Source organism: Muntiacus reevesi, chromosome 21, assembly GCF_963930625.1.
Source record: "Muntiacus reevesi chromosome 21, mMunRee1.1, whole genome shotgun sequence".
Classification (NCBI taxonomy): domain Eukaryota; kingdom Metazoa; phylum Chordata; class Mammalia; order Artiodactyla; family Cervidae; genus Muntiacus; species Muntiacus reevesi.
The window spans coordinates 42,449,787-42,469,998 of record NC_089269.1 but is presented as its reverse complement, the minus strand read 5'-3'; the positions used below and the strand labels follow the sequence as shown (position 1 = coordinate 42,469,998).

Here is a 20,212-nt window from a genome sequence, read left to right as displayed (position 1 = left end):
TGCTTCTAAAATTATAAAGAATTGCCTATCAATTGCTTATAATTGAAGACCTTTCACATATCTTTTAAGTATATATTTTCCATAAATGAAATGTTCCCATTTAATATTTTCAGCTATGTATTGATTTTGGAAACATAGGATAAAACATACTTTAGAGTTTACCTAAATCATTTTTATGAACACACACACAAGTAACAGAGACTATAAATTGTAATTTATTTATGGGTAAAGTCTATGGGAAGAGCTTTAGAAAGCTAACAACAGAAGCTGAATTAGCAGCAGAGTTAAATTAATTCACAGACATTAATGTTGATGTCTGTTGTAATATTTTGTATGTCCTTTACAAACGTGAATCACACAAAGCTTAATGAAGGCAAAGATACTGTAGCCCTGTTTATGTTACTCTCCAAGTTTAGTGAAGACAAAGAAGCGTGGTGCTTAGCTCCACACAGCACAACGGAAAACAGCAAAAAGTTATGATAATTCCCGAAGGTGCTGCCTTTCCTGAATTTCAAAATTTCCCTTTCTCTATCAAATATTAAGAGCTTGACTGCTTCATATGTGAATATCCGCCTACATGTTTCCTTGGTTGTCTTTAATGAAGGAAATTGAACTTTGCATTTATTATATTAATAGCATAAATAATACCAACAGTTAAATAAATCTGCCTTCGTATGCCCTAAGTATTTTACCTTGACCCTATGTGTATTCATGTACATATACATGATCTTCATTAAAAATTACATGCATTCTATTTAAATGTGTTTCTTATGTTAAACTTTCTAAATAGTAACCACACTGATTTTATTTAGAAAAAAAGGGGGGGGGGGGAATACTGACTGTTTCTTTTTGTAGAAATATAGAGAGGAATTACTTCATGTCAGTAGAGCGGCTTTCAGAAATCCAGCCCCTGGTGCCATGGTCAGTCAGCATTCACACTGTGGTCCTGATCTTCTGCCCCTTCACACTTCTCCCAAATCAAGCAAGAAACAATTCAGTGTTGGTCCAAGTGTGAAAGCATGCTGTGATTTTTTTTTCCACCTTCTCTTGCAAATGAATCCAAAGAAAGAACACTGGACATCTTATCCTGGGTTTCCCCCGAAGTGATCTGTTGGATCACTGATCCAAAAGGTCAGGGTTAAGTAGAAAAATGCTTTGGCGATATCGCAGAACAGCGATGGACTAAACACATACCTCAGTGCCCTTGAGTGTTGCCAAGATAGATGCCCAGTTGGACAAAGTCTGTGATGGAGTGCCTCTGGAGCCTTGACCGAGAAGCAGCTGTTGTATTGCCTAGGCCTCATTAAAAGAGCTAATATCCTTGTTACATAAGGATGTTACTGATTAACAGCAAGCTCTTGCAGAAGAATATTGGAGGCAGTAATACCTAAGATCTCAGAATCGGAGTTCTGATTTTCACCATCATCAGACCAACCCTCCTTTTATAAATGTTGAAAAGTCTCTAATGAATCTTATAATGAACTGACAGTGTTTAGGGGGGAGTCAGTATAATGGACATCAAAGTAAATGTTTCAATAAGTGTTCAGGCTTGACTACCAGAGGAAAACATGGCAGTCAGGTGTCTGCCCCCTTACGGATGTAACACACACAGATGTAGACTGATACAGCGGTCCTGAATTAAAGTCTTTTTTCATATTATCCATTGGTGGGCTCTGGGAAGTTCCAGGTTACAGTAAGAACTGTGCAGAAAAAGAAGTCCAGCAGGAATTTAGGAAGCTGTGTGGGGTGCAGGACAATGTTTATTTGTGTGAATTTGCCCTGTGATTTCCATCTGGCATCCCAGGTCCCCAGCTATTAACTGCCATTAATATCCTCCCTCCTTCTCCTATCACAGTGGCAACCCAAAAGACCTCCACATTCCCCACCATCCCACACTCCAGAATGCTGTGCACCAGGGTTTAAATTCCAGCTATGTGATCTGGGCCAAGTCACAAAGTGTCTCTAACTATTTCCTATTTTGTAAAACAAAGTTGGTAATAATTGCTAACTCAAAAGGGTTTGAGCATTACATAAGATGGTATGAAAAACTCTTAGTAAAGTGCTTGAAATGTAGGAAATGTTCAGTAGTAGTTTTCTTTTTTAAAAAAGTAGAACCAGGATCTTATTAGAGAAGTTTTACCAGCTTATCTTAGAGAGTCACCTTATGACCTAAACAGTATACAGTAAGTCCCCTACATATGAATGGGAGTTTTGTTCTGAGAGCACGTTTATAAATCCAGTTCATTCATAAGTTCAACAGAGTTAGCCTAGGTACCCAACTAACACAACTGGCTATATAATACTACTATACTGTAATAAATATATAATACATTTCACACAAATAATACATAAAAGGGACTTCCCTGGTGGCTCAGACGGTAAAGAATCTGCCTGCAATGCAGGAGGACAAGTTCGATCCCTGGGTCAGGAAGATCCCCTAAAGAAGAGAATAGCAACCCACTCCAGCATTCTTGCCTGGGAAATCCGATGGACGGAGGAGCCTGACGGGCAACAGTCCATGGGGTCGCAAAGAGTCAGGCATGACTGAGTGATACACAATACATAAAAAGTAAACATCACTGAATTAAGTAAAACAAACAAACAAAAAAAGAAAACACATTTCATCTTACAGCACAGTACCTTGAAAAGTACAATAGTTAAAAAAAAAAAAGAAAAGTACAGTAGTACCAGCTGCTTTTACACTTGCTTCTGGACATCCCGGGCTTGAAATAAAGATACTGTAATACTGCACTCTATCCTGGACTATACAGTAAAAATTACAGAAAAGCACAGCCACCTGTAGAAGATGCACGCACGTGACTGTGTACCCCAGACACGTGAACTAACTTAAGTGACTCAATATGCAGCCACACGTTCACATCTTTGAAAACTTGCCACTCAGAGGTTCGTATGTAGAGGACTTACTGTATCCTTAAAATTAATGAATGTAACAAACCATATCATAGTCCTAAAATCTCACTCTTTCTCCCCATCTTCCTCTTCTCCCTCTCCCCAGAGCCTCGTTCCTTGCTAATCTTACCGACATGTGCTCCTATACAGGGCTATTGAAAATATCTAAAATTCTCAAAGGATTTCCTTTCATTGTTCCTACAATCCTTATCATCATCAGAGCTTCAAAGGCCTACCAGAATTTATTGTTTTTCTCAAGAACAATCAGTCAAATCCACAGAGAGGGTCAGTCACCCAGGCATTCTTTTAATTTATATTGAACAAATCAGTGTATCACAGAACAGTTTTCCAATATTTTAAGCTCTTTGACCAGCCGCGATTTGCCTTCAGGGATTTTTATTCTGTGGCTTTTCTGAGCCACAAAACTGAAATGGCTAAACAGAAGTGAGGCTGTTGTTCCTAAAACGGTTGTTCTCATGGATCATGAAATCATCTGGCTGAAAGCTTTTGTGTTGATAGCGTTTGTTTTTGTTCTGTATTTGCATGACTGCCTGAACAGGCCAGGCTGAAGATCAGGAAAATGCAGTGGCCACTGGAAAGTCTCTGTGGCCAGCAGTCAGCTTGTCTATGTGTAACACAGACACAGAATACTCTAGTATTCCTCCAGAGGCATAAGAGGTCTTGTGAGACTGGATGTGCGTGATTGCATCAAAAAATCGCCCCCTGGTCCATTTTCACTTAGCCATAATGCAGCAATGAACAAAGCACTTTTAAAATGGGGGAAATGAGATTAAATAATGTCTTTCATCAAACTTGGAAGGCACGCCTTTTCAGGCCCCTCTTAATCTACGTGTAAAACTGGTTTCCTGTCGCCCTTCTATCACCTTGGGACTGGTGGGGAGGAGAGTTTATGCTGGGCAGCGTTTAGCTTAGAATTGGTTTGTTATTAATGCAGTGAACACCATAACCAACAAACTCAGAAGTCCTTGAGTTGCCATCCTGTTTCTCTCTTTGTGTAGGGGACTATTTGATGCAAAGCTGCTGCAGGCAGTGAAATAACACATTTCTGCTAAAGTTTTTATGCTTCTTATGTTTAATTTACTATACAGCCAAAATAACATGTTTTGAACACTATATTGAAGTGACTTTCTGGCTCAACAAGTAAATGGTCTATTTGAAAAATTAAAAATATTTATTTTGAATTGGGAATAATACAATCCTTTGTCTTGTCAGTGTTTTTTTTTTGTTTTGTTTTGTTTTTTTACAGTGATGTGATTATCTTTTTACAAATGCATAGAGGTCTGGTCACTGAACACAAGAATACCTTATTTTTTGAATATTTATTCATATTAAATCAGCTTCACATTGTTAAACTAAGGTTTACATCACTAAAACTATTGTTGTTTATCTTCCCAAAACACAGAAAAAATATTTATTGCTGTTTTCAAATAATACATGTACCTTCAAAAAGGCAGAGAAATTTATAGGAGTGATCTCTCACTCAAAATAAATGATAGCTTTTTGTGGTAGTATCTTTCAGACTTTTTTCTATGCACAGTTGATGTGTTTCCATATTCCTTTGAGTAATTAAGGAATAGGGCTTCATCATTTGTAAAGGTCTTTGGCAAACATGTGCATGTTTCAGCCCTGAGAAAACCTAGATTCCTTGTGACACTCTGAGGTTCAGCAAGAATGAGATTTGCCCAAGAGCACAGAAAGAAGTAGTGGCATTAAAGTGGATTCCGAACCTGACCACCAGGCCTTCAGCCAGAATTTAAACCACAAACTCAACTGCTTCCCCCTGAATCACAGTTTCTAATGATTTAACCACTGATGAAGGTTTTGCTTTGTGATTTTGGTATCTTTTTTCTTCAACTGATGCACCATTTGGGACTCTTGTCATCAGGAAGTCCTCGAAAACTACAATAATCCTTCTGTGAACACCCATATTTATAAGGAGCAATAAAGTCCCTTATTCAACGGAAAAAGGATGAAAGAGAAACAGTATTGTTCACGTGTATTTATGAGTTGCAGTAAGTAGTATGTCTTCATTTGATAGTGAACAGAGTATTAGTCATCCTCACAATAGGTGTCATAGATAAATTCATAAGTAGGATATTTAATAAATGCAATTTTATAGTATTGGAGAGTTTCTGAAATGGGTTGTTAAAAAATTTTTGTTTCCTCGTTAGAATCAGAAGATAAGTTATTATTTCTACTAATATTTTACTTATAAAAAAACAGCCTCAGATGTGATCATTTGCCCTTGGTCATAAATGTCAGGTTTGGGTGTCTCCACCCACTTTCTGCCATATTGCATGATAAAGGACCAAATCACCTTTTCCTTTGGATGCATCCAAACGTCTTGGTATTCTCAGCAACATTTTTTTCTCCTGTTTTGGAGACTTGGCTTGCTGCCGTTTTCTTCTCCCTCACTGTTCCTGCTAGTGTGTGGCATTCAGAACTGACTTGGGCATATAATCCCATCATTGAATGCCTGGGCTTTATGCATCCCTAAGCCCGGGCTATATGCATCCCTAAGCTGTATGGCCTTGTTGAAACTGCTGATCCAAATGCCCTCCCATCCAGGATACCTTCTCCCACGGACACCACTGCTCACATTCCCTTATCTTCTTACCTTTCTATCCCCAGGGCCATACCCAAGAGGCTTTATCCCTCCTTCCTGGCTTTACTGAGCTTCCCAGGTGGCTCAGTGGTAAGGAATCTACCTGCCAATGAAGGAGACGTGGGTTTGATCCCTGGGTCAGGAAGGAGGAGAATGAAATGGCAACCTACTCTAGTACTCTTGCCTGGGCTATCCCATGGACAGAGGAGCCCGGGGGTCCACGGTTCATGGGGTCACAAAAGAGTCAGACGTGACTTAGCGACTAAAGAACAGCAAGCAGCCTGGTTTCTCTGTCCCCTTGTCCATTGTTAATCCTAAAGCTTTGCTTCTCCCCCTTGCCCATTTCTTGAAAGACCAGGGTAAGTTCAACTTAATATTTTCTGAGAACCAGAAACACTTTGGAAATACCAGCTAATGGCAAATAATAGTGGACAGTATTGCGCTGCCCTCAACGTTTTCTTTGGGTCAAACCCCAAATTGTGAAAGTCGACAAACACAAAAGGAAATACTCTCACTTCATATATTTCAACTGTATGTCATCTATTAAATAGAAACCAGTCTTTAAAAATACAGAGAGAGAAAAATAAAAAATTACAGAGAGGGAGATAAACTCTGGCTTACCTCTGCCTCCCTCAAACTGGGAACAAATTCGATTCGCTAAATGGCGTATTATGTGGTGAAGCTTTGTTCTCCTGATAAATTCCTATTTGCATTTCCCCTGGGGATTTAACGGAGTCCTTTTGTAGTTAATTAAGTGTAAAATAAGATAAGGTTGGACAGTGGTAAAAGGAGTTATCTTTAAGATTTTCCACTGGACTGGGTATCATGTATTTTATTTCTGATCAAAAGCCAAGAAACTATCGCTAAACTCACTGAGAGGAAAACCCACTCTCACCAGCCCCTCTGCTTTGATGTCGCCGCGTATCCTGGTGAGTGCTTTTATTGGAAAACTTCAGGAGTAGGACCGGCACATGAATAGCGATAAGCCTTTTGAAGTGGTACCCCTCCCATCCTTGATGCTCAGGATTAACTGGCTCTTTTCTAGCTGCTCCTTTTTTGTGTATATGACTTGTGTATTGCACATGCTTTTTTCCCCCGCGCTGTGTTCAGCAGCCACAACTTAACCATCTCGATTTGTCTTGTTTGCTTTCCGTGTACCTTGCTTCCCGTGCCCAGTCGAGCCTGTTGACGCCCGCCCTGCTGCCGACCGAGGACTGACCACTCGACCAGGTACAACCCGGGTCCCCTCCGCCCCGCAGCGTCCCCTCCGCCCCGCAGCATCCCCTCCGCCCCGCCGCGTCCCGCGCTTGCGCAGACGCAGCCCTTTCTCCGGGGTCAGCCCCTCCGCATTGCAACGCTGGAGAAGCAGGATGTGAAAGGACCGTGGAAACCAAACTTTAAAACTCTCCCTTCGTTTTCCCTTACACTTCATTTACCAAGTTCCTCATTAGGTGACTTTTTTTTTTCCCTTTCTTTCTGAGCGTTCCTTTTGAGACAATGAAAAGGAGCCCTTCTAATGCTTGGGATTTTTTTTTTTTCAAGTGGAGAGAGTTCTAGAGACCTTATCTTTCCTCAAAAAATGGAGACCTACACAGATGTAGACTCCAGCTGGTGTCGACCCGGTTACTGCTAGGAACATCTCATTTCTTCCTTTCTTGTTTGGTGTCCGGATGCCCCGTTTCTAACTGAACTGGGTTCAAACTTCAGTTCTTCAGTTAGACGTGTCTTCCTAAAAATAGCAGAATTGGAGTATCTTTTGAGCCCAGAAATATTTCCATTTTATCTTTTGTGGGTTGTAGATAGTTATTCTTGATGAGTGTCTAAAACACAGCGGAAGTCCCGTGCCTAATTTTCCGTACAAGCCGTTTATTTTTTATGCTACTTTAAATTCCCATTAACACTAGTATGGACACGTCTCTTTTTTTGTAATTTCCTGAGCATTAAGAAGAAACATGTTTTCACCATTGTTCTGTGTTGAGCCTAGGTCTCAAATTTACTTTTGCACAGAACAGAAACATACATGCCTGGTTTTGACCCCACACACAGCCTCACCCAGCTGATGGCACAATTGCTTCCAGTGGATCGGAAAGAGGAGAGAAGTTAACCGAATTGACAAATCTCTATGTATGTTTTGGGAAGATTTTACTCCCAAGGGTGCAACCCTACCCATATTTTCCCTCTGTATCCTCGTAACGTCCCCTGCAGTCATCTTGGAACAGGGCGTTGACCTCACAGGGACTTGTTAATGCTCGGAGGTTGTTGACCCCCGATCCCCTGTTCAGATGCAGCCAGAAGCAGACCCTGCCCCTCTTTCTTCCAGCTCAGGTTCAGATTGCATCTGCCTCCAACCACCATCACTGAGAAATTCAGAGTCTGCCTGTGGCTTCTTCGAGCCTCTGCAGTGTAATTAACAGGGCATCAGGGACGGTGGAGTGACAGATCTTGACAGCCAGTCTCCTTGATTCTATGATCCGTTTCTGTAGGGCTTTTCAGAGACGTGAACTACAGTAAGTCAGGCACAACTTCAGCTCACCTAACGTCTTCCTTATTGCCCGTATTACACACGTGAATTTCAAGGAACGGGGAATTGACACATCCCCAGCCTGCTCAGCCCACTGGTAGGACTCAAGGCTGAGGGTTGGTTCCGTTCTAATTGCATTTGAGACCAGCTCAGGTTGGTCCTTTGCCTTGGGCCATTTTTTCATGGCACTTCCTACTTTATTTTTAAAGGAAGAGACACTTCTCATCCACAAGCAGACCGTGTGAATTAGAAGCACTCACTCAACCAGTCTTATTAAATTGCTGTATTGGGCACACAGGGCCATTATGTTCCTACTGAAATACCCAGGAAGAGGTAACACCACCGAAGTCTTTTTTTTTTTTTTTTTTTAAATTTTAACATGAAACAGAATTCTCCATGCATTCTTAAGCAAAAGCAATTTGTTTTAAGGGAAGAGCTAGAGAATAGTTAGAGGATATATAGAGATGGGAAGAAGCCTTTTCTAAAGTCCCCATTGTAACATTGGCAGTAGCTCCTTTTGCTATTTTATGAAGACCCCTCAGCTACTTGGAGGGTTGAAAGAATTGAAGTGATAAGGTCCTTGCTCTCAGCAGCTTGAAGTGACATAGAAGAGTCACACTGTACATATTTAGAAAGATGAGATGGAATTAGAAAGACAGGGAAATTCAAAGCAACAGAAAGTATAAACCACCTGTGATGTTTGGAATGTGAGCAGGTAGGCCATTAACCGAGGGGTGCATTGCTGGAGATGAACTTCGGAATGGGTTTGAAAGGTTTGGAGCACATCCATTGGCCAAGATGAGAAGAGTTCTGTATGGATGAGAGAATGACTGGGGCCAATCTCCCCACTGTTGTAAAACTTGAGTTCCCCCGGGAGAGGGCCATAGATGGGAAAGAATTCTCAGAGAGAAAGTGAGGCAGACTCTAACTAAGGTATGTCTCTGAATAACTTTACTTGCTGCGTGTGTATTAGGATATACATATGCCCTGTATTTTTTGCACTTCTAATGAGTCTCTTGGACATGTGGATCAATTTCCCCCTACGTTTTCTGTTGAATAGCGTTGGTTTTGGTTCTTCATCATCACACTCTCTGAGACCACATGCCTGAATCTGCTGTGCCAAATTATGTTGCTATTCTTCCTGAACTTAGAAGACCCTTCCAAGATTGTCCCATCATGTCATTCAATTGATGGCTTTGTTTTTTGAACAATCACTGTTGTCACTTGGAAACAAGTAGAGAAACAGCTTTTGTATAATCACAGCTGAGGAAAAGGGCTTCTTCTCCTTGACTTTCTTATCTGAAATACCAGGACACAATAACTTCTAGAATGTAGTGTCGTGGAGGGAAACCATAATATCAGTAGTGATTTCTGGGAACAGTGACCTTATAGCTACTCCCCTAGGCTTACTTCCTGAGAGAAATAGACTCTGAAGGACGAGTTACACCATTTGACCAGAATAAAGAAGACAAATACAGACATACCTCACTTTATAGCACTTTACAGTTATTGCATTTTTTTACAAACTGAAGGTTTGTGGCAACCCTGAGATAAGCAAGCTCCATTTTTCCAGCAGCATTTGTTCAGTTCGTGACTCTAGGTCACTTTTCGGTAACTCTCTGGTTGTTCCGAACTTCTTTATTATCATTATATCATGGTGATCTGTGATAATCATCTTTGATGTTACTATTGCAAGAAGATTACAGCTCACTGAAGGCTGAGATGATGGGTAGCTTTTTTTGGCAATAAAGTATTTTTAATTAAGGTACACACATTGTTTTTTTTTAATAGACTACAGTACAGTGCAAGCATAACCTTTATATGCACTGGGAAACCAAAAAATGCGTATGACTCACTTTATTGCAATATTTACTTTATTGTGATGGTCTGAAATTAAATCCCCAATGTCTGTGAGGTATGTTTCCACTATAATTTAACCACTGTTCTTCAGTCCTAATAAAGAAAACCAGATCCTTTGAGAAAGGTCCTTCAAATGAACCGCAGGCTATTCCTGACTCACCATGACTTAGAGAACAAGAGTCCCAGCAGGGCTTAGAGTAGAATCAGAATGACTCAGGGATTGCATCGGGTAGACCAGAAAGCAAAGGACCACTCGATTTATTTGCATCTTCTTAAATCATCACATAGCACTAGACATAGTTTCAGCTTTTATTATCAACGATATTTCCCAGTGAAAGCTGATTAGTTTTTCCCCTTTAAATGAGATTTGCATAATGAAAGGCTCTTCAGTGACTAACTAGACATGCTGTACAAAAAAATGAAACTTTTTCTGCTGAAAGTCCTGCAAACTCTTGTGCCATAATCTGTTGTTCTGACTTACTGCATGATGTTGAAAAATTTTTAACCATTGAAAGTACTCTTGGTATCCTTTCAGGAAGAGTGTGGGTTTTTTAAATTTTGAGTGAAAAGCTAGCTCATTCTTTACCTTTTTATAATGTGGTTACTTTGTCTCACAAATCTGGAAGGAAAGAGTATTCAAGAGAGTTTTCTTAAAATCTCAGAAATATAATTTTAGCTGTTTCATTGTTAGGTCCTGATGACAGAAAGAGGTAAGGTATAAAGAAATGACTTTAGTTTTAAAAGGACCTCAGATTTAAAAGGGTTTGTAGAAAGAGAAAAATGTACAACTAATGAGGGATAAACAAGCATTAATGTCACAGCCCAATAAAAATTTGTTTCAGGAAGACTAAAGGTCAGAATAAGATGAAATTTATTAGAAAGTGCTGCTCATTTTAAGGCAGGAACATAAATAAGAATGGGGAGCCTTACAGTTCTTGCAATGGGGTTAGGGGTCAGGGACAGTCAGTGCGCTGAGCAGACCAGTTAAAAGATGAGAGGAGAAACCGCCCCACTCTGATGGTGCTTCTGTCTTTGATGTGTATATTGAAGAGAATGGTCTTTTGTTAAAAGGAAATCAAAGCCCTAGAAAGATGAAGATGAGAAAAGAAGGCACTAGTCCTTTGTAATGGGCTTCCCAGTGGCACAGTGGTTAAAGAACCCACAGGAAATGCAGGAGACGTGGGTTTGATCCCTGGGTCAGGAGATTCCCATGGAGGAAGAAATGGCAACCCACTCCAGTATTCTTGCCTGAAAAAAATCCCATGGACAGAGGAGCCTGGCAGGCTCAGTCCATGATATCGCAAAGAGACACACCTGAGCACAGTCTTTTGTGATGGCTATTACTGTATAATAAATAACCCCATAACTTAGCAACTTAAAAATAAACATTCTGCTTCTTATATGAATTTCAAGGATTTCAGGCATGGCTTAGCTGGATGCTTAAGGCTCGGGGTCTCAGGAGGTTGCAATCAAGACATCTGCCACAGCTCCATGCATCTGAGAGCTTGAGGTTTGGCTGGGCTGGTCGGGTTTTTTTCCATGATGGCTCTCTCACGTGGCAGCTGGCAGGAGAGACCATGTGAATCTTTTTTAATAGGACTGCTTGAGTACCCTCACAACATGGCAGCCGACTTTCCCCAGACCGAGTGACCTGAGATAGATTACAAAGGAAGCTGTCCTTTACAATCCAGTCTCAAGTCACCCAACACCACTTTTGCCACATTCTGTTCATTAGAAGCAAGTCTCTGTATATCAGGTCTACACACAAGGGAATTAAGTCCCACCTCTTGATGGCAAGAGCATCTATAATTTGTGGCTATATTTTTAAACTACCACACTTCTCTACCCAAGTGTAAGTCCCTAGGACCCAGGGAACTCACAGGCTTGGAGAACTTGAGGGCGAGATCACAGAACCGATCTTTGTGGGCTAGCAAGACCTGGGAAGACAGGAATAAGAAAACGTATTTCTGATGAGCAGAAGACAGCATCACAGACTATCAGCTGGATGGAGATTGACGTTGATCTAGAGTCCATTTTCGAATAGGTTGTTAAGCGGAAGCTCTTTGAGCAATTGGCCAAGGAATCAGTGACATGTCACAACCAGCATGGGCTCCCTGGATCTTGTCAAATTATCCCGTTCCCTTTTGTATAGTGTACTGTTAGACTGGCCTGTCACACGCTGTGGCCGTTGCTTTTCACTTTTAACAAGGTGCGTGACAGGGTTCACAGCACCGTGTAGACAGAATTGTAAGAGCGACAGACCAAAAGCAAGAAATGAGGTCTCACGGGAGCTGAAGGAACGTGGAGCCCAAGTTGGAGAAAAATCAGCAGGAACGTGGCATCTCTTCTTGAGTTTCTGATCTGCTCAAGGCTATTGTGCAGAAGGGAGGTTCAGGCTTATTCTGTGTTGAACAAAGAGTGGAAGTTACAAGGAAACTGATTTTGGCTCAGTGTGAGAAACAGCATTCTAGTAGACAAAGCTGTCTGAAAATGGAGGCAAACTGATGTATTCCTCTCTTTTCAAGTAGAGCTGAGAGTTTACCCCGGGTGTGAAGAGCAGAAAACAGGTGATCTTAGAAGCCAGTCTCATCCTAAAATTCAGACTTTTGATATTTAAACACTACAACATGTAAATCATATTTATATTGCACTCTTTCACTTTGGGTTTTAAAAGTTACTTTGCGTTTTGTTTTTAAACTTCAAATTACCACCAGAAAAATTAAATTCATGATAACAATCAGTGTAAGGATCATATAGTAATTTGTAAAGAAGCATTAGTACATTAGAAATTCTCTTAGTCCCACAGAAACATTTTTCAAAAAATATGTACTGCAGTTCTTTATTCAGCAGATGAACCAGTTACATTTTGCATTAATATCTGTAACTAAATCACTTAACTAAATAAATGATATGATTTTTACAGAGCTTCACTGCATAGATGCATAAGCATAATTTATTTGTAATAGGAACAAAGTCCCAGAGTAGCAGTTTTGTTCCACCAGGTAATTAATGCTCATTTTTAAAGCCTTTTATTACTTTTTATGAAGGAAAGAGACACATTATAGGCTAAGCAATAAGCCCCTAAACCAAGCCAGCGTATTCTGGGAACAAATCGTTGCCAGCCTCCCAACTAGCATTTAACTTCTGTTTTTCCCCATTAAGAAAAAAAATTATAGCATATGCTTAAAGGCAATAGAAACCTTAAGTTCAAATTCCTTTAATCTTTAATTCCTTTTTGTTTAAAAAAGGTAGTGGTTAAGGATTTAAATATAAGGTGTCATTTTTCTTGAAGAAAGTCGTTAATCTATTTTTGTCTAACTTTAGGCTTAGGAGAAAGTTTCTGGTAGGCTTTGTGTTGTAATGATATTGTTTATAGATAAAACAAATGGACTGGCCTGTGTATTTTGATTATGGTACAATGCTTATGGTGTCATACAGGTTCAGGATTAACAAACATCAAGACGGAAGAGATCTCTGAAGTGAAGATGGACGCAGAATTCCGACACGATTCAGGATATGAAGTTCATCATCAAAAATTGGTAAGTGAAAAAAGAAATGATACAAATGAGCTTACAAAGCAGAAGCAGACTCAGAGAGTTAGAGAACGAACTTGTGGAATGAACGTGTGCATACGGCTATCTTTAAGATGGATTAACCAACAAGGTCCTACTGCAGGGCCCAGGGAACTCTGCTCAATGTTACGTGGCAGCCTGGATGGGAGGGGAGTTTGGGGAAGAATGGATACGTGTGTGTGTGGCTGAGTCCCTCCGCTGTTTACCTGAAGCGATCACAGCATTGTTAATCGGCTACACCCCAATGAAAAATAGCTAAAAAAATAAAATAAGTAAAAATTGCTGGGTGACATAATCTCCCTCTTCTGGCCACTCTGTCTTGCCAAATGATTCACATTCCTCCTGGGTCAGAATTCCAGTTAAGGAAAAGATTAAAACAAAAATAACATGCTTGCCTATAGGATCATGAAGACAGGAAGAAAAGATAAAGAGGCTCTTTAGATGGTAGTTCTTAGTGTATGAAATGGTTAGATAGCACCACCATCTCAGTGGACATGAATTTGAACAAATGCCAGGAGATAGTGGAGAACAGAGGAGTGTGCTTCAGTCCATGGGGTCACAAAGAGTCAGACACGACTTAGCGACTGAACAGCAGCAGAAATAGGTCTAGAAAGCAGTTAAGCCCACAAAGGACTTAAAATGGAACCAATTTCTAGTCTAGCAGACATTTTCATCAACTTCATTTCTGTTTTTTAGGACAGTAGGTTTATGATAGGTGTGTGTGAAGGATCAAAATCACAAATAAATGGGTGCAAATACTACTTGGGTTCACAAAACAGCATTCATGGCCGTTTGCTTAATTTCACATGTGGAACTCTCTCCGTGGGTTTCTTCGCCTCTCCCTTGCCCATCCTTCAGTCCCCTCCCTACACTTTAAATTCTTCCTGAAAGGCAGGATGTTTGGGACCTCTGGAGGCGGGTGGAAGGGGTAGATGAGCGCTGTTCCCAGCAGTGCTGGTCAGCAGAAGACTTGGGCAGGAAAGACAGTGGCTTCCTTTTCAGATACACTCACCCTTTTCCCCCCTCAAATGTTAGAATTGGAGTAAATCAAAAAACACCCATCATCTCCTTTAAGGTAGTTACAGAAAGCCCTTTACCAAAAGCCTCAGGTAAATCAGTCCTTCATGATGTTAAGGTTCCTCCCATCTTAAGAGTAAGCCCAGTGAGTGGCTTAAACTAATAATGAAAACAATTTGATTGCACATTCAGTAGTGAATAAAGGTGGTAGTAAAATTCTGAAAGCAATAATAATTCTTGAGAAGGACACTCTTAGGCACTTTATTTTTGTTTGTGTGTGTATAAGTGTATGAGTTTTTTTCCCTCTCAAGAGGAAACTGTCTTTCCAATATTCATGAATAAAATTCATAAATCCAAGTGTTAAACTCTGACAGAAGCACCTGTGAAGTATGATGTGTGCCTCTTTTCACTCTAAACGACTTGCGGTTCACATGTGCATTTCAACTCCCATAATCTTTTCAGTAACAGCACACTGGACTCTTTGAAGCATGGTTTTCCTTGGCAGGTTAATCCAGTGTCAGTTACAGAATTGGGGCCACTTGTGATCTGGGTGATGCTGAAGAGGTTAATAAAAAAGGGAAAAACCTGGGAATTCTGCTGAAGAGTTGGAAGCTGGTGGGCAGATAGCTGAAGATTAATGTGTGGCTCTGCGTTTTCTGGTGCCTGTGTCCTGAAAACCCATCTCCGCAATTACACAAACTCCCGTAATGCGACAGTGACTAATGGCAGCAGCAGCAATTATGAGAATCAGCTCCCTCTACTGAACTAGTTGATAAGATAATGCACTATAATTAGTACAATGAATATTACAGAATTACAGTATTTTCTTAAAGACACAGGAAGATGTCCAGACTTACACACATTTCTGATTACCGCATACTTGTATCATTAGCTGATTAATGATTTGTTCTTTACAGATATGTTGAGGGAGCATATTTGTTTAGAAAGGGGCATAATTATGAACAGTTTCTAGTTTTGTTGCAGATAAACTATGGATAAAACTTTTCGAAATTTGCTTTATTCGCTGCATTTCATGTCGCCTTTTTACATTTCTGGGATGTTCTAGTTTTGACTGTCATTTTACTATCTTGAGATTATATCAAAAGAATTATTTAGGGGGCTATTTTTATTAATTTATATAGCAAACATGGCATATATTCCATAGTAATTAAACCAGATGATCTGGTATAAGGGCATCTCCTTACATAAAAGATGATAAAAGTTGCAGTGTGCTTTTATAATTCCATTCATGTAAAAATGAAAAATAATGACTTGCTTTTACAAACAGTATGAAGGAATGTAGTGTAATAAATTTATCACTGAATAAATTTCTTCTTCACAGTATTCTCTAAATTCTTTTCATGTTTAACTCAAATAAACATCAAGACTAAAACATTTTTATTGGGTTGCCAGAGACATCATAGTAAGAACGCACGTGTCACTGTGTGGCTATTAAAATTCTTATCTTGGTGCCGACAGCTTCTCCTCTTTGAAATAAGCGCCTTATAAGCATATGATGCTTCTCAAGGTTAATTAGTGTCTTGCTGAATTATTGTGGCTTAAAGTAGGTAACAAGATGCCTTTTCTCTTCTGTTTAATGCCTTTGTCTTAGAATGCATGTTCCTGTGTGTTGAAAATGTCCTTCTAAGAAAACGAGGGCATCTGTGGTTTGGAGAAGTACCTAAGTCATAGCTGTCATGCATCAGGTCTCCCAGTTTAAACCTACTGTGACTGGGAAGATACTGACCTCCTTTCCTAATCATGAACCGTGCCTTTCCAGTGTCTGATAGATCCAAGAGCTGCCCTCCCCCACTTACAGAATGTCCACCTGTTAGGGGGTTTCAGATCCCTGCGGGCTGCTGTTTACCTTCCTAAAGACATATTGGGGGGTAGGGGTAGGGAGGAGTGGCTCTTCCAGGACTGGGGAAGGCACGTTTACATTATTCTATAGACTGAAGATGTCATTTTTAGTCAGTATTATTCAGCTTTTCTTCAAGTGCGAACCAAATATTTTGAGTGACCAACAATTCAAACTTACGGCATAAAATGTAGACTGGATATACTGAAACTTTTCACATTCCTCATCCATACATCTCCCATAGTTGCAATTCTTTTTCTTGATTTGTTTTCAAGGTGTTCTTTGCAGAAGATGTGGGTTCCAACAAAGGTGCGATCATTGGACTCATGGTGGGCGGTGTTGTCATAGCAACAGTGATCGTCATCACCTTGGTGATGCTGAAGAAGAAACAGTACACATCCATCCATCATGGAGTGGTGGAGGTAGGTGAACCTGGCTGCGTGTCTGCAACTGGGAGTTAAAGACGATAAAGGAACTCTTGCTTGGTGTTAGAGTCATCCAAGTATCTCTTCTTTGAAAAAAACAATCTCAAGTTGAAACTATTTTCTTGCTTCTGGTTTTTATTCATTCTGACTTATAACTACTGTGGTCAAGGCATTGGGGATATATGCTATCTCAACTTCCTATTTTGTATTGAAATATCAAAATAATACTAAGGATAATGCCTGGCTAAAGGATATTGTGATTGCCATGAAACATTAAAAAAAAAAAGTTAACAAATAAAAAAGGAGGTGGAAGGCTGCATTTTGTTGCAAAAAATTTTTTTGACACATTTATTCCTGGAATTTTTTCTTTTTTTTTTTTGCTATGCTGGGGCCTTTGTTGCACCCGCGAGCTCAACAGTTGCAGTGTATGGGCTCTTTAGTTGTGGCATGTGGGATCTTAGTTCCCTGACTAGGGACTGAACCTGTGTCCCCTGCACTAAAGGTGGATTCTTAACCACTAGACCACCAGGCATGTCCCTATTCCTGGACTTTTTTTGTTGTTTTTATTCCTGGACTTTTAAGTTAATCATGTGTCTTCTAACTCAAGCCAGGTAATAGTAAATAATTTTCAGTAAACAGTCTCCAACCTTTAGGGTTTCGCAGAAAATCACTTCGTTCCCAAGGGCTGAACAACATATACAAAATTAGTCAAGGTCGTTAACCTGTTAGCCTGCCCTTGCACCTGAAATGTCTTCGTTTCAAGGTGTTAGTGCAGTGGCCCTGAAGATGGAGAAAAGACCCACAAAGTGACAATTCCATTTCCTCGAGACTCTCCCAACAGCCCAACCTGTGGGAAATAGGAGTATGTACAACACAGAGGTAGTAAGTTACACCAGCAAAAGATTAAGCTGCAAGATTCAAATATGACTCCTTAAACCTATGACATATAATACTGTAAAATAAAATGTACAAAAAAGTTCCTTATATGCATTTAAAATGCAGGTTGAGAAGAGGAGAACCTCACAGGTTATGTAGTTTTCAGGAAACTATTAAAGAAACTGAATTAATACATCTTGAGAAGTTGAGAATTGCTAGAGCTGAAAAAGATCTCAAGGATCAATTAATTGATCTCATTTTATACATGAGAAAACAGACCCAGACAAAAGCAGTGTTCTTTCAGTGTCAAATTCAGTAGAGCCAAGGTCAGAGGAGGGCTTCCCAGGTGGCATAGGGATAAAGCATCCACCTGCCAACGCAGGAGACGCAAGAGATGTGAATTCGATCCCTGGGTCTTTGGGAAGATCCCCTGGAGTAGGAAATGGCAACTCACTCCAGTATTTGTGCCTGGAAAATCCCATGGACAGAGGAGCCTGGTGGGCTCCAGTCCATGGCGTCGCGAAGAGTCAGACACGACTTAGCAACTGCATAACAAACATATGGGTATTGTGTATGAAGTACTGGGAATTAGGACTTTAGCATGGGACTCTGGGGGCGATACAGTCTGTATCAGAGCCCCGCGATGCTGGGCAGTGAAACAAGGCGTCTCGGAGCTGACTGCCATGATCGCGCTGAGACTTACTCACAGGGTACCGATTTCCAAGGACACATTCCCCATATCCCACCCCAGACCTTGGAAAACAGAATTTCCGAATAGGAGGCTAGAAATCTCAGTGTAGAAGATTTTTGCAGCTGAATCAAACACGCAGTCAGTTTTGAGAATCACTGATGTATGTTTATGTTAGCGCTCCAGCCTTTTATATGAAAAGTGAAAGTGTTACTTGCTCAGTCGTGTCTGGCTCTTTGCCACCCCATGGGCAGCCCGCCAGGCTCCTCTGTCCATGGAATTCTCCAGGCAAGAATACTGGAGTGGGTTGCCATGCCCTCCTTCAGGGGATCTTCCTGGCCCAGCGATCGAACCCAAGTCTCCCAAATTGCACCATTCTTTACCATCTGAGCCACCAGGGAAGCCTTTTATATAGTTATCTAAGCAAACCTTGGGCTTCCCAGGTGGCACTAGTAGTAAAGAGCCTGCCTGCCAATGCAGAAGACATAAGAGATGCGGGTTCAATCCCTGGGTGGGAAAGATCCCCTGGAGAAGGGCATGGCAACTCACTCCAGTATTCTTGCCTGAAGAATCCCGTGAACAGAGGAGCCTGGTAGGCTACAGTGCATGGAGTCAGAAAGAGCCAAATGCAACTTAGCATGCACACACACAGCTTCCTGGGATAAAAAAAATTTTTTTTGATTACTTAGCAAAAAGAGGTCACCTCGGTTTTGGACTGTTAGAGCAGTTGACGCTTTAACACGAGTTCTGAAAAAAGTGAATTAATTTTTAAGCCAGAAAGCATCCCTGTGGGAAGAGAAGTCCTTCAGCCCTTCTCTCATTGTTCATTTTGTTAGCTTAAGAGCAACTGGGAACTGCTAGACTGACCGCCCCACCTCTTTTGGTGTTTTTCTTCCTTATTTCTGCCCACCTCCTTCTTTTTTAAAGGAAGGATGTTGTGAAGAGCCCAGAAACCATCTCTTTCTCCCTGGAGAGGTCTTCCTTTCTCTCCAGTCTGTAGGTAAACCAAGCCTTCGTCAAGTTCTGTGTTGAGAGTTGGAAGAGATGTTCATCTAAGGCGCTGGATACCATCCCAGCCCTCAGGAAGGTGATAGTCCAGCTGAATTCAGACACACAGAACTGCAACCCCGCCTGAGCACCTGGGCTGCCTCACCTGGCCAGGGTGACGCAGCATGAAAGAGGGTTTCAACACCATTGCTCTCAGAGTATGTGCCGAATCAAGTGATTCCCCCCACCCACATTTCTCTGCCTGTCTGATGGGCTTCTCCCCCTTAGGGACAAGGAAATAAGTTTATTGGTAGCTGGTTCAGTTCGGTTCAGTCGCTCAGTCGTGTCCAATTCTTTGCGACCCCACGGACTGCAGCACGCCAGGCCTCCCTGTCCATCACCAACTCCTGGAGCTTATTCAAACTCATGTCCATTGAGTCAGTGATGCCACCCAACCATCTCATCCTCTGTCATCCTCTCTCCTCCTGCCCTCAACCTTTCCCAGCATCAGGGTCTTTTCAAATGAGTCAGCCCTTCACATCAGGTGACCAAGGTATTGGAGTTTCAGCTTCAGCATCAGTCCTTCCAATGAACACCCAGGACTGATCTCCTTCAGGATGGACTGGTTGGATCTCCTTGCAGTCCAAGGGACTCTCAAGAGTCTTCTCCAACACCACAGTTCAAAAACATCAATTCTTCTGCACTCAGCTTTCTTTATAGTCCAACTCTCACATCCATACATGACCACTGGAAAAGCCATAGCCTTGACTAGATGGCTGGTTAACCTGTTTCATTAATGAGTAACCTTATTTCACTAAGAACAAAAATGAGTAAATGGGTATCCCCAGATGGATGGGCCTATGTCTGTCAGG

General features: G+C 41.0%; 1 protein-coding gene across 6 annotated transcripts in view; it reads left to right on the top strand.

The window, feature by feature from the left end:
- APP (amyloid beta precursor protein) overlaps positions 1–20,212 on the top strand; it is a 285,965-nt gene that overhangs the window by 257,683 nt on the left and 8,070 nt on the right. For 3 of the 6 annotated variants that reach the window (XM_065913686.1, XM_065913683.1, XM_065913681.1), the window contains 3 exons: positions 6,713–6,766; positions 13,356–13,456; positions 16,640–16,786. In XM_065913686.1, coding sequence (XP_065769758.1) covers positions 6,713–6,766; positions 13,356–13,456; positions 16,640–16,786 — 302 coding nt within the window. The remainder of the gene's footprint in view (positions 1–6,712; positions 6,767–13,355; positions 13,457–16,639; positions 16,787–20,212) is intronic. The other 3 variants (XM_065913687.1, XM_065913685.1, XM_065913682.1) reach the window with 1 other exon arrangement.